At 39.7% G+C, this 13354-nt stretch overlaps 1 protein-coding gene across 2 annotated transcripts in view; it reads right to left on the bottom strand.

Annotated features, from left to right (window-relative positions):
- The window catches only part of HSPBAP1 (HSPB1 associated protein 1), a 53661-nt gene that overhangs the window by 2267 nt on the left and 38040 nt on the right, over positions 1 to 13354 (bottom strand). For both annotated transcript variants that reach the window (XM_032630775.1, XM_032630777.1), the window contains exons 5-6: positions 11704 to 11875; positions 8593 to 8676 (exon numbers count right to left, since the gene is read on the bottom strand). In XM_032630775.1, coding sequence (XP_032486666.1) covers positions 8593 to 8676; positions 11704 to 11875 — 256 coding nt within the window. The remainder of the gene's footprint in view (positions 1 to 8592; positions 8677 to 11703; positions 11876 to 13354) is intronic.

Here is a 13354-nt window from a genome sequence, read left to right as displayed (position 1 = left end):
AAATCAAGAAACCCATGAAACTGGCAAAAGAGGGTCTGATAATTCCAAATGGTGGAGAAATGTGCTTGACAGAAATCTTGTTGATGGTGGAAAAACATGTAGGCATTATTTTATAAACTTGAGTACTGTGTACCCTATAGACCAGCAACTCCACTCCTAGATATATACATATATACATATTCTCTAGAGAAACTCTTGCACATGTGTACAAGAATATTCTATTTATAAAAGCAAAAGAAATTGGAAACAACCCAATTATCCATCAACAGAAAAATGAATCAAATTGTAGTACATTAACACAAGAGGATATTATATCATGGTGAAAATGAATGACCAGCTACGTGTGACAACACAGATGAATCTTAGAAACATAATATTAAATTAATAAAACAAAGGCAAATCCCCAGGATGAGATACCACTTCACACTAGGAAGGCTATATAATAAGCCAGATAATGACAAGTGTTGGCGAGGATATGAAGAAATCAGAATCTTCACAAATTGCTGGTGGGAATGTAAACAGTACAGCTGCTTTGAAAAACAGCCTGGCAATTCCCCAAAGGTTAAATGTAGAGTTACCAGATGGTTAATTTTATAAGTCAGCTTGGCTAGGCTATGGTGACCAACTGTCTAGTCAAACACTAGTCTAGATGTCGCCGTGAAGGTGTTCCGTAGATGCAATTAACATTTATAATCAGCTGACTTTAGGTAAAAGAAGATTATCCTCAATAACGTGGGTGGACCTCATCCAATCAGTTGAAGGCCACAGGAGTAAAATTTAAGGTTTTCTGGAGAAGAGATTCTGCCTCAAGATTGCAACAGAAATCCTGAGAGAGTTTCCAGCCTGCCAGCCTGTTCTACAGATTTTGGACTCCAGACAGCAACTTTAACTCTTGTCTGAATTCCCAGCCTGCTGGCCTGCCTTGGCTGATGTACCATATGACCCAGCAACTCCACTCCTAGGTACATACCAAGAGAAATGAAAGCATACATCCACACAAAAACTTGTACACGAATATTAACAGTAGCATTATTCATAATAACCCAAAGTAGACACAACCCAAACGTCCATCACTTGATTAGTGGATAAACAAAATGTGGTATATCTGTACAATAAAAAAATTTTTAGCCATAAAAAAAAGGAATGAAGTACTGATACATGCTACTACATGGATGGTTCTTGAAAACATTATGCTGAATGAAAGACGCCAGCCATAAAAAGTGTCCCCTTCAAATAGTTAAAACAGAAAAAAAAAATTCTGTATAGTTTTAGAAGTAATGGGTATGGTTACAAGCAGGCAGGTGACAGCTCCACGATGGAATGAGCTATCTTGGGAGGCAAAGCATCTGTAAGGCTATTGTAGATGTGACTTTGGCACTGGGAGTGGAAGTGAACTCCATGCATGCTACCTTGATATTTGCTCTGATTCCAATACAGCGTGCTGCAAGCAGAATTTCTTTCTTTTTTTTCATGTATAGTATTTTTAAAGGTTTATTTTATACAGCAGTTTCTTATTAGTTATCTATCTGAAACATATTAGTGTATATATGTCAATCCCAATCTCCCAATTCATCCCCCCACTCCCCACCCGCCTGCTTTCCCCCCTTGGTGTCCATACGTTTGTTCTCTATATCTGTGTCTCTATTTCTGTCTTGCAAACTGGTTCATCTGTACCATGTTTCTAGATTTCACATATATGCATTAATATACAATATTTGTTTTTCTCTTTCTGACTTACTTCACTCTGTATGACAGTCTCTAGGTCCATCCACGTCTCTACAAGTGACCCAATTTCATTCCGTTTTATGGCTGCCTAATATTCTATTGTATATATGTACCACATCTTCTTTATCCATTTGTCAGTTGATGGGCATTTAGGTTGCTTCCATGATCTAGCTATTGTAAATAGTGCTGCAATGAACATTGGGGTGCATATGTCTTTTTGAATTATGTTTTTCTCTGGGTATATGCCCTGTAGTGGGATTGCTGGGTCATATGGTAGTTCTATTTTTAGTTTTTTAAGGAACCTCCATACTGTTCTCCATAGTGGCTGTATCAATTTACATTCCCACCAACAGTGTAAGAGGGTTCCCTTTTCTCCACACCCTCTCCAGCATTTGTTTGTAGATTTTCTGATGATGCCCATTCTAACCGGTGTGAGGTGATACCTCATTGTGGTTTTGATTTGCATTTCTCTAATAATTAGTGATGTTGAGCAGCTTTTCATATGCCTCTTGGCCATCTGTACGTCTTCTTTGGAGAAAAGTCTATTTAGGTCTTCTGCCCATTTTTTGATTGGGTTGTTTGTTTATTTACCATTGAGCTGCATGAGCTGTTATATATTTTGAAGATTAATCCTTTGTTGATTCGTTTGCAAATATTTTCTCCCATTCTAAGGGTTGTCTTTTTGTATTGTTTATAGTTTCCTTTGCTGTGCAAAGCTTTTACGTTTCATTAGTTCCCATTTGTTTATTTTTATTTTTATTTCCATTACTCTAGGAGGTGGGTCAAAAAAGATCTTCCTGTGATTTATGTCAAAGAGTGTTCTGCCTATGTTCTCCTCTAAGAGTTTTAAAGTATCTGGTCTTAAATTGGGTCTTTAATCCATTTGGAGTTTATTTCTGTGCATGGTGTTAGTATTCTAATTTCATTCTTTTACATGTAGCTGTCCAGTTTTCCCAGCACTACTTATTGAAGAGACTGTCTTTTCTCCATTGTATATCCTTGCCTCCTTTCTCATAGATTAGTTGACCATAGATAAGTGGGTTTATCTCTGGGCTTTCTATCCTGTTCCATTGATCTATATTTCTGTTTTTGTGCCAGTACCATATTTTCTTGATTACTGTAGCTTTGTAGTATAGTCTGAAGTCAGGGAGTCTGATTCCTCCAGCTCCGTATCTTTCCCTCAAGACTGCTTTGGCTATTTGGGGTCTTTTGTGTCTCCATACAATTTTTTTTTTTCTTTTTTTTTTTGCGGTACGCGGGCCTCTCACCCTTGTGGCCTCTCCCATTGCAGAGCACAGGCTCCGGACGCGCAGTCTCAGCGGCCATGGCGCACAGGCCCAGCCACTCCGCGGCATGTGGTATCTTCCCGGACTGGGGCACGAACTCGTGTCCCCTGCATCGGCAGGCGGACTCTCAACCACTGCGCCACCAGGGAAGCCCTCCATACAAATTTTAAGATTTGTTGTTCTAGTTCTGTAAAAAATGCCATTGGTAATTTGATAGGGATTGCATTGAATCTGTAGATTGCTTTGTGTAGTATAGTCATTTTCACAATATTGATTCTTCCAGTCCAAGAACATGGTGTATCTCTTCATCTGTTTGTGTCATCTTTGATTTCTTTCATCAGTGTCTACAGTTTTCTGAGTACAGGTCTTTTACCTCCTTAGGTAGGTTTATCCCTAGGTATTTTATTCTTTTTGTTGCAATGGTGAATGGGATTGTTTCATTAATTTCTCTTTCTGATCTTTCATTGTTAGTGTATAGGAATGCAAGCGATTTCTGTGCATTAATTTTGTATCCTGCAACTTTACCAAATTCATTCATCAGCTCTAGTAGTTTTCTGGTGGCATCTTTAGGATTCTCTATGTATAGTATCATGTCATCAGCTTGACTTCTTCTTTTCCAATTTGTATTCCTTTTATTTCTTTTTCTTCTCTGATTGCCGTGGCTAGGACTTCCAAAACTATGTTGAATAACAGTGGTGAGAGTGGACATCCTTGTCTTGTTCCTGATCTTAGAGGAAATGCTTTCAGTTTTTCACCATTGAGAATGATATTTGCTGTGGGTTTGTCGTATATGGCCTTTATTATGTTGAGGTAGGTTCCCTCTGTGCCCACTTTCTGGAGAGTTTTTATCATAAATGGGTGTTGCATTTTGTCAAAAGCTTTTTCTGCATCTGTTGAGATGATCATACGGTTTTTATTCTTCAATCTGTTAATATGGTGTATCACATTGATTGATTTGTGTATATTGAAGAATCCTTGCATCCCTGGGATAAATCCCACTTGATCATGGTGTATGATCCTTTTAATGTGTTGTTGGATTCTGTTTGCTAGTACTTTTTTTTTGCGGTATGTGGGCCTCTCACTGTTGTGGCCTCTCCCGTTGTGGAGCACAGGCTCCAGACACGCAGGCTCAGGGGCCATGGCTCACGGGCCTAGCCGCTCTGCGGCATGTGGGATCTTCCCGGACCGGGGCACGAACCCATGTCCCCTTCATCGGCAGGCCGACTCTCAACCACTGCGCCACTAGGGAAGCCCTGTAATTTTCTTTTTTTGTAGTATCTTTGTCTGGTTTTGGTATCGGGGTGATGGTGGCCTCATAGAATGAGTTTGGGAGAGTTCCTTCCTCTGCAATTTTTTGCAAGAGTTTGAGAAGGATGGGTGTTAGCTTTTCTCTAAATGTTTGATAGAATTCACCTGTGAAGCCATCTGGTCCTGGACTTTTGTTTGTTGGAAGATTTTCAATCACAGTTGCAATTTCATTATTTGTGATTGGTCTGTTCATAGTTTCTACTTCTTCCTGGTTCACTCTTGGAAGGTTACACCTTTCTACGAATTTGTCCATTTCTTCCAGGTTGTCCATATTATTGGCATAGAGTTGCTTGTAGTAGTCTCTTAGGATGCTTTGTATTTCTGTGGTGTCCGTTGTAACTTCCCCTTTTTCATTCCTAATTTTACTTTATTTTTTATTTATTTTTTTAAAAAATCATTTATTTATTTATGGCCGCATTGGGTCTTCGTTGCTGTGCGCGGGCTTTGTCTAGTTGCAGTGAGCTGGGGGCTACTCTTCGTTGCGCATGCAGGCTTCTCATTGTGGTGGCTTCTCTTGTGGAGCACAGGCTCTAGGCACGTGAGCTTCAGTCCTTGTGGCTCGTGGGCTCTAGAGTGCAGGCTCAGGAGTCGTGGCGCACGGGCTTAGTTGCTCCGCGGTATGTGGGATCTTCCCGGACCAGGGCTTGAACCCATGTCTCCTGCATTGGCAGGCGGATTCTTAACCACTGCGCCACCAGGGAAGCCCCTAATTTTATTGATTTGAGTCCTCTCCTTCTTTTTCTTGATGAGCCTGGCTAAAGGTTTGTCAATTTTGTTTTTCTTCTCAAAGTACCAGCTTTTAGTTTTATTGATCTTTGCTATTGTTTTCTTTGTTTCTATTTCATTTATTTCTGCTCTGATCTTTACGATTTCTTCCCTTGTACTAACTTTGGGTTTTGTTTGTAGTTCTTTCTCTAGTTCTTTAAGGTGTAAGGTTAGATTGTTTATTTGAGATTTTTCTTGCTTCTTGAGGTAGGATTGTATTGCTATAAACTTCCCTCTTAGAACTGCTTTTGCTGCATCCCATATGTTTTGGACTGTCATGTTTTCATTGTCATTTGTCTCTAGGTATTTTCTGATTTCTTCAGTGATCTCTTGGTTATTTAGTAATGTATTGTTTAGCCTCCACGTGTTTGTGTTTTTTACGTTTTCCCCGTAATTTATTTCTAATCTCATAGCGCTGTGATCAGAAAAGATGCTTGATATGATTTCAATTTTCTTAAATTTACTGAGGCTTGATTTGTGACCCAAGATGTGATCTATCTTGGAGAATGTTCCGTGTGCACTTGAGAAGAAAGTGTAATCTGCTGTTTTCGGATGGAATGTCCTATAGATATCAATTAAATCTATCTGGTCTATTGTGTCATTTAAAGCTTTTGTTTCCTTATTAATTTTCTGACTGGATGATCTGTCCATTGGTGTAAGTGAGGTGTTAAAGTCCTCCACTATTATTGTGTTACTGTCGATTTCCTCTTTTATAGCTGTTAGCATTTGCCCTATGTATTGAGGTGCTCCTACGTTGGGTGCATATATAATTGTTATGTCTTCTTCTTGGATTGACCCCTTGATCATTATGGAGTGTCCTTCCTTGTCTCTTGTAACATTCTTTATTTTAAAGTCTATTTTATCTGATATGAATATTGCTACTCAAGCTTTGTTTTGATTTCCATTCGAATGGAATATCTTTTTCCATCCCCTCACTTTCAGTCTGTATGTGTCCCTAGATCTGAAGTGGGTCTCTTGTAGACAGCATATACACAGGTTTTGCTTTTGTATCCATTCAGCCAGCCTGTGTCTTTTGGTTGGAGCATTTAATCCATTCACGTTTAAGGTAGTTATCAATATGTATGTTCCTATTACCATTTTCTTGTTTTGGGTTTGTTTTTACAGGTTCTTTTCTTCTCTTGTGTTTCCCACTTAGAAAAGTTCCTTTAGCATTTGTTTTGCTTTCTCCGAGGATCTCTGAATGAGATCCTTGCTGGGTAGAATAATCTACAATATGGTTGTAGCTTCTTTCCTTTCATCACTTTAAATATATTGTGCCACTCCCTTCTGGCTTGTAAAGTTTCTGCTGAGAAATCAGCTGTTAACCTTATGGGAGTTCCCTTGTATGTTATTTGTCAATTTTCCCTTGCTGCTTTCAGTAATTTTTCTTTGTCTTTAATTTTTGCCAATTTGATTACTATGTGTTTCTCCTTTGGTTTATCCTGCCTGGGACTCTCTGCACTTCCTGGATTTGGGTGGCTATTTCCTTTCCCATGTTAGGGAAGTTTTTGACTATAATCTCTTCAAATATTTTCTCAGGTCCTTTCTTTCTCTCTTCGCCTTCTGGGACCCCTATAATGTGAATGTTGTTGCATTAAATGTTGTCCCAGAGGTCTCTTAGGCTGTCTTCATTTCTTTTCATTCTTTTTTCTTTATTCTGTTCCCCGCTGTGAATTCCACCATTCTGTCTTCCAGGTCACTTATCCGTTCTTCTGCCTCAGCTATTCTGCTATTGATTCCTTCTAGTGTATTTTTCATTTCAGTTATTGTATTGTTCATCTCTGTTTGTTTGTTCTTTAATTCTTCTAGGTCTTTGTTAAACATTTCTTGCATTGTCTCAATCTTTGCCTCCATTCTTTTTCTAAGGTGCTGGATCATCTTCACTATCATTATTCTGAATTCTTTTTCTGGAAGGTTGCCTATCTCCACTTCACTTAGTTGTTTTTCTGGGGTTTTATCTTGTTCCTTCATCTGGTACATAGCCCTCTGCCTTTTCATTTTGTCTTTCTGTGAATGTGGTTTTCATTCCACAGGCTGCAGGATTGTAGCTCTTCTTGCTTCTCTATATATGTGTTTAATTTTAATTTTGATTCAGTTTCCTGTGGATAATTTTAATTAACACTTGAAGATGAGTTGAGGTATAGCAAATTAAGCCATTCACTTTGATGTTTGGATTTCATGGTTTCCAATCCCTGGAGTGCCTTCAGAGTTGGAGAAGCTGGCCTGCAGTGGCTCTCCTTCTGCGCTGCACCTAGTATTTTTTATTTAATATGTATAAGACCATGCAGTAAAGAATAGTATGTTGACTACCCTTAGAGACAAAGAAATCTTATCTTAAAAAAAATGTAAACATTAATAACATATTTCAGATAATGGGCACAAAAATGATTCAACTGAGATGTCCACCTCTGGCTGTGATAGAGTAACAGTAACTTAACTACTTTCCTACGATAAACAACTGGAAAACTAGACAAATACATATTAGTAAAGGATTTCAGACATTGGACTACAGGCAACATAAAAATGTGATCTCTGAGAAAAAGAAAATAAATGACTTAAGTACTATAATTGACCAACTTCTTTTCAGAGGGACATTCTGAACACTGGAGCAGAAAGGGGGATACCAAGCAAGGCAATCAGTTAAGCAGCATTTCTAACTGTAAGTCCATTGATCTCCCATTATACTTCTCACCCAAGGGTTATGACTCTTCTAAGCCACACAATAGAGCTTCCTGTTACAATATTCCGTATGCTCCCCCTGTGCCAAAGCCCTTCCCATTATCTAAGGACATGAAGTCTGAGTGAGGGGAGGGTGCAGCAGCCAAAGAGAGGAGAAAGATGCAATCAAGGTTTTGGGTACAGGAGAGGAGAGGTGCATTCTAGGCCTCAGGTTAACGAGGGCACAGGTGCAGTCAAAGCCTCTGGTTAAAGCATACAAAGATGCAATGACACCTCAGGTGGAAGAGACAGACTTGAGCCATAAGAGTAGCCATTCTAATTGTCAAGTAGAGCAGGCAACCAGGATTAAGCATAGCATATGGGAGGGGAAAAGCCTTTGGGAGAAATAAAATGATAACACCTAGCACTGAAAGACTGCTCTGAGAAAATGTGTAAGTCAGGACTGAGAATTCTGCAATTATTAATGAGGACACTGAACCAAGAAGCAAGTATTTCCAGCCCAGATGGTGGGGGATGGGACTGGCAACGTGGGACACACGTGGCAGATCCAGCCAGGCCCAACACGATTCTCCTAACAACACCGGTCAAGGGAGAAGACCTGGCACATCAACATCAGGGCCCATTTTGTGCCCTTAAAAGAAAGAGAATGGTGTGTCACAAAAATCCTATTTCCAACCTCACTATTCATCAACAGCACAGAATACATAAATTATGGAACAGGAAAACAAAGTAACACTGGAGTGTTGGTGAAAATTAATCACCAAGTTCTATAGACAGACACTGTATATCTTAAAAGCAGGGAGACTACATTTATTAGAAAAAAAAATACCAGCTCAATCCATGAGTTTATACTGACAGTGACAGGATCAATGGATTCCACATAATGCCACCAGTGTCTGGGGACAAACAGAACCTGAAAACCAAACAAAAAATGGTTAGCACAAGAACAGAACATTTTTTTTTCATGTCAGAATCAGATCTTAAATGAAGCTGCTAAGGAAAAAAAACAAACTCAAATGAATTTATACTAAGATTGTAATAGGAAAGGGAAACAAGAAAAAAAAACCCACAATCCTTTTATTCCTTTTCTTAAATTAACAAGTTGCATGTTCTACAAAGGATATTACTAGCTTCTCCAGTCTCTACTCTCCTTTATCCTGGACCTTCTCTGTCTGCATCCAAATCTTAGTAAAGGATTCTGAGATTGCAACTTTTCCTCCTTTCCATCACATAATAGTTGTATGAGTTCTGAAAAAGGGCAGAGGTAAACACATAGGACATAGTTTCAGCCTTCTCACAGTCTAAAATCTAGCCAATGAAAAAATAATATATAGAAAAGTGGTAAATCACTTTTTACCACTTATATAATTTATAAATTATGTAAGTGGAAAATCAGAGGAGTGGACACTGGTGCTAGAGACCTTCAGAGGTGGGAGAAGCAGGCATGCTTCTAGGGAGGTTAGGGGCAACCTGGATGGAGAAAGTGTGATTTGAACTAGGACTAAGAGAGAATGAGGACATGCCAGGATGGAGAAGTGGGCAAGGGAGGTGGGACTGTCGAGGGACAGCAAGTAGGCCAGTCTTACTACTGCAGAAGGAGTAAAGGGGAATAAAGTGGGGGATCAGGTTAGGGCCAGTGGAGGGCCCTGAGTTCAGAATAAAGAATCTGGGTTTTATCCTGTAGGCATTTTGAGTTGCTGAGAAGTTCTGAGTAGGGGGATGGTTAAAACAGTGACATTGTGGGAGAGTCTGGGAAGGACAGGAGATTCTTGCAATGGTCCAATTATTAAATTAAATGTTAAGATTTAAATAGGAAGATATAGCAAACAAAAGCAATGGGCAGAATCAAGAAGGACTGCATTTATCCAGAGTCATTACAAGAGTCTGTGGAAGGCTGAGTACAGCAAACGGAGATGATCTGAAGCTTCTGGGCTTCGGATTTAGGAAAATGGTGGCACTTGCTATGGACAAGGTGGAGATGGGAAGAGACCTCCTTTTAAGAGAACTAAAGTGAAGTGAAATGGACTAAAAACGTCCACTTCAGCCACTGGATTTAGTCATTAGGAGGTCATTAATGTCCTATCATAGAGTATACTTTCAAGTAAAGTGGTAAGAGAGAGAGCCAGTTTATGGTGGATTCAGGAAACAGCATGATGTAAGGAAAACTGATACAATAGACAGAAATACTCATTCAAATTTGGCTATTAAAATAGAAGAAAAAAAGAATTAGCAGCCACTTCACACCCACTAGAATGGCTATAGTTGTAGTAATATAACAATAATAAAGGAAAATAACAAGTGTTGGTGAGGATGTGAAGATAGAACCCTCAGAGATTGCTGGTGGGAATGTAAAATGGTGCAGCTGCTGTGGAAAACAGTTTGACAATTCCCCCAAAAGTTAAAAAACACAGAGTTATCATATGACTCAGCAATTCCACCCTTACGTATATACCCAAGAGAACTGAAAATATATGCTCATACAAAAACTTGTACTCAAATGTTTATAGCAGCATTATTCATAATAACCAAAAGATGGAAACAACCCAAATATCTATCAGCTGTTTAATGGATAAATAAAATGTATATCCACATAATGGAATATATTCAGCCATAAAAAAGAATGAAGTGCTGATAACGTTCTACAGCCTGGATGAACCTTGAGGATAATTATGCGACGTGAAAAAAGCCGGACACGGAAGTCCACAGACTGCACAACTGCACTTATGTGAAATGCCCAGAATAGGTAACTCTATACAGAAAGAAAACAGAGAAGTGGTTGTCACTCCGCCTGCCGATGCAGGAGACACAGGTTCGTGCCCCGGTTCTGGAGGATTCCACATGCCGCGGAGCGGCTGGGCCCGTGAGCCATGGCTGCTGAGCCTGCGCGTCCGGAGCTTGTGCTCCGCAACGGGAGAGGCCACAACGGTGAGAGGCCTGCGTACCGCAAAAAAAAAAAAAAGAGAAAGACTAAGAAAACCTTGCAAATGTTACTAAAATATCAGACAGCAAATGCCAGTGTTGTAAAGGTGATATTCCCCACTGGGTAGCAGCACTAAGTACTAAACCTTTGGAAATGTTTCAGAGACAGTCAGTTACAAAAGTAACATCCATTCTTGCTTAAAAGCAAATCATTCTCAACAAATATTATATGGTATCACTTATATGTGGAATCTAAAAAATGATACAAATGAATCTACATACAGAACAGAAACAGACTCACAGATATAGAAAACAAACTTACAATTATCATGTTTGGTTATGTGGAAAGGGGTAACTTAGGAGTGGGGGATTAACAGACACAGAGTACTATACATAAAATAGATAAGCAACAAGGATTTACGATATAGCACAGGGAACTATATTCAATATCTTGCAATAAATTATAATGGAAAATAATCTGAAAAAATATATATAATTGAATCACTTTGCTGTACACCAAAAACTAACACAATATTGTAAATCAACTATACTTCAATTAAAACAAACAAACAAAAAACCCTAAATCATTCTTAGTTCATTCTGCCTTTGTTGGCCCACTAACTGGGTGCATTCGAACCTGTGTTTGTGTGTCTGGATTTTATCGTGGTTGAACAGATATTAATTGTGAATAAATGTTCCAGAAATGTTCAAGTACTCATGCCTTGACACCTTCTCTTAACCTGAATAAAAATAACTGAGTTTTTGGATCTTCCTCCACAGGCCATTCTCCTCTTCACCAGCAGGAGGAGCTGTGTTCCCTCCTCCCATCTCCCTCCCATGACCTGTGAAGCAGGGATTGTGCGTGAAGCCTATAGCTGGGGAAGCTACGTTCCAATAGCAGAGCAGCAGGGAAGGAACCATTGTCATTTGTATTGATAGGGAGGCACGTGGCATAGACTTGAAAGAAGTTATAGCTGGGGTGTCCACTGACAGGTCACCAATGTTTTAAAGCTCCCATTACCTGTCCAGGGCTCAGGGTAACCATATGTCTTCGAGCCTTCCAAAATTGAGGAAAACGTTTTAAATCAGGATTGACAACATTGATTTTACTGAACACGCTAGATTCTTCATAGGGAATTCTAGTTGGATAAAGGAAAGGAGTATCTTCAGGAGGAAAGAGATGCCATCTTTTCCTAGTTAAAAAAATAAGATACAAGTTAGTACTCTAAACTTGAGACAAAACATGTAAGAAGGCAGCAGCTAAGTGCTCATTTTCACTCATTTTCATTCAATCCATAAAGGAATACAGGAACCGCAGGGGTCACCTGGCCCATCTCTCACTCAGGGCTGGAATCTCCTCTGCAGACACCTGGTAAAGAAGGGCAGCAACTAGTGGGTATCTCATGATGCCCTGAGCAGCCTCTTTGCAGGGACAGGAGCTCCTTTGTAAGATCATTCTTTCTTATCTCAAATCAAAGTCAGCCTCCTCATAAACTGTTTCCATCCCTGAGTCTAGAGCTCCCCAGAATAATCTCTACCCTTTGAAATCTCTGGATTCCTCTCTTATGCAGAGCAACCATTCATCCAGAGTAACTACCCACCAAATCGTTTCCAGACTTCTCCCTATTGGGGTTGTAAATTCCTTAACCTAAACATTTGTTAAGTTGACCCATTAAGGAAGAGAAATGCACGAATGATGCCACACAACTAAAAAGTAGTATAATATAGGAATTTTCAAAAAGAAAACTGTAAAATGTTTCAGTCACTTTAAAATTTTTTGAAAACTGGAAGTGATAAACCTTAACTCACAAAACACTAGACACACCAATACTTTGAGCCAACAGAGGGAGGACATCTGAAGCAAAGGAGGGAGAAGTGTGAAAAAGGAAGAGACACAGACAGACAGAAATACACAGATGGGGAAGCAAAGAGAGAGGGAAAAGAACCTAGTTCTGAGACAAGCCCTAAAGCCCTCTAGTGACCCCTGACAGTTACAGAGGGGCTATCATGTCTTTTCAAAACATGTCCTTTCAAAAGAGCTGACTGCTCTTCTCAAACTAGGAAATATAAAGTCTTATTTTGCCTTAGAGATGATAAAGCTGCTCCCTCCCACTAGACCTATGACTGGTTTGGGAGAATTTTTGGCATTTAGGATGTTTAGAACGTTAGAGCTGGAAGGACCCTTAAGAGATCATCAGTCTAATCTTACATTCAAAGAAGTGCAAGAGGGAGTCAGGGTTTGCTCAGTGTCATTCACTGGGCTTGTGTTAGTGGTGGACCCAGTACTAGGTCACAGATCTCCAGACCCCTGCACTATAGCTGTGTTTCCCAAAGGAACAGCCATGATGATAACCATCCCATACAATTTGCTTTGCTAAGTTTAAAATGTAATATATTTGCATCCTTGTGTTCTTAATCATAGTCAATCATCATGTCATCCCTGGCTCAAAAACCTCTCGGTTCTGATGCTGAAAGAACAGAGAATAAGCAGTATTTGCCTGGGCATTAAGATCCTCAGGCTCCACCCTGCCTCTCCTACTGATCCTCTGTCTCTAACACACAACTTACACGGACAACGCACTGGGCCCTCTGTATACCCTACGCCTTCCTGGGGCTCTGCTCATGCCGGTCCCTTTGCTCCTCCCACCTGTGTCTTTTGAACATTCACCCAC

This window comes from Phocoena sinus, chromosome 4 (genome assembly GCF_008692025.1).
Source record: "Phocoena sinus isolate mPhoSin1 chromosome 4, mPhoSin1.pri, whole genome shotgun sequence".
NCBI lineage: Eukaryota > Metazoa > Chordata > Mammalia > Artiodactyla > Phocoenidae > Phocoena > Phocoena sinus.
The sequence above is the reverse complement of the archived record's forward strand: the minus strand, read 5'-3'. Positions and strand labels throughout refer to the sequence as shown.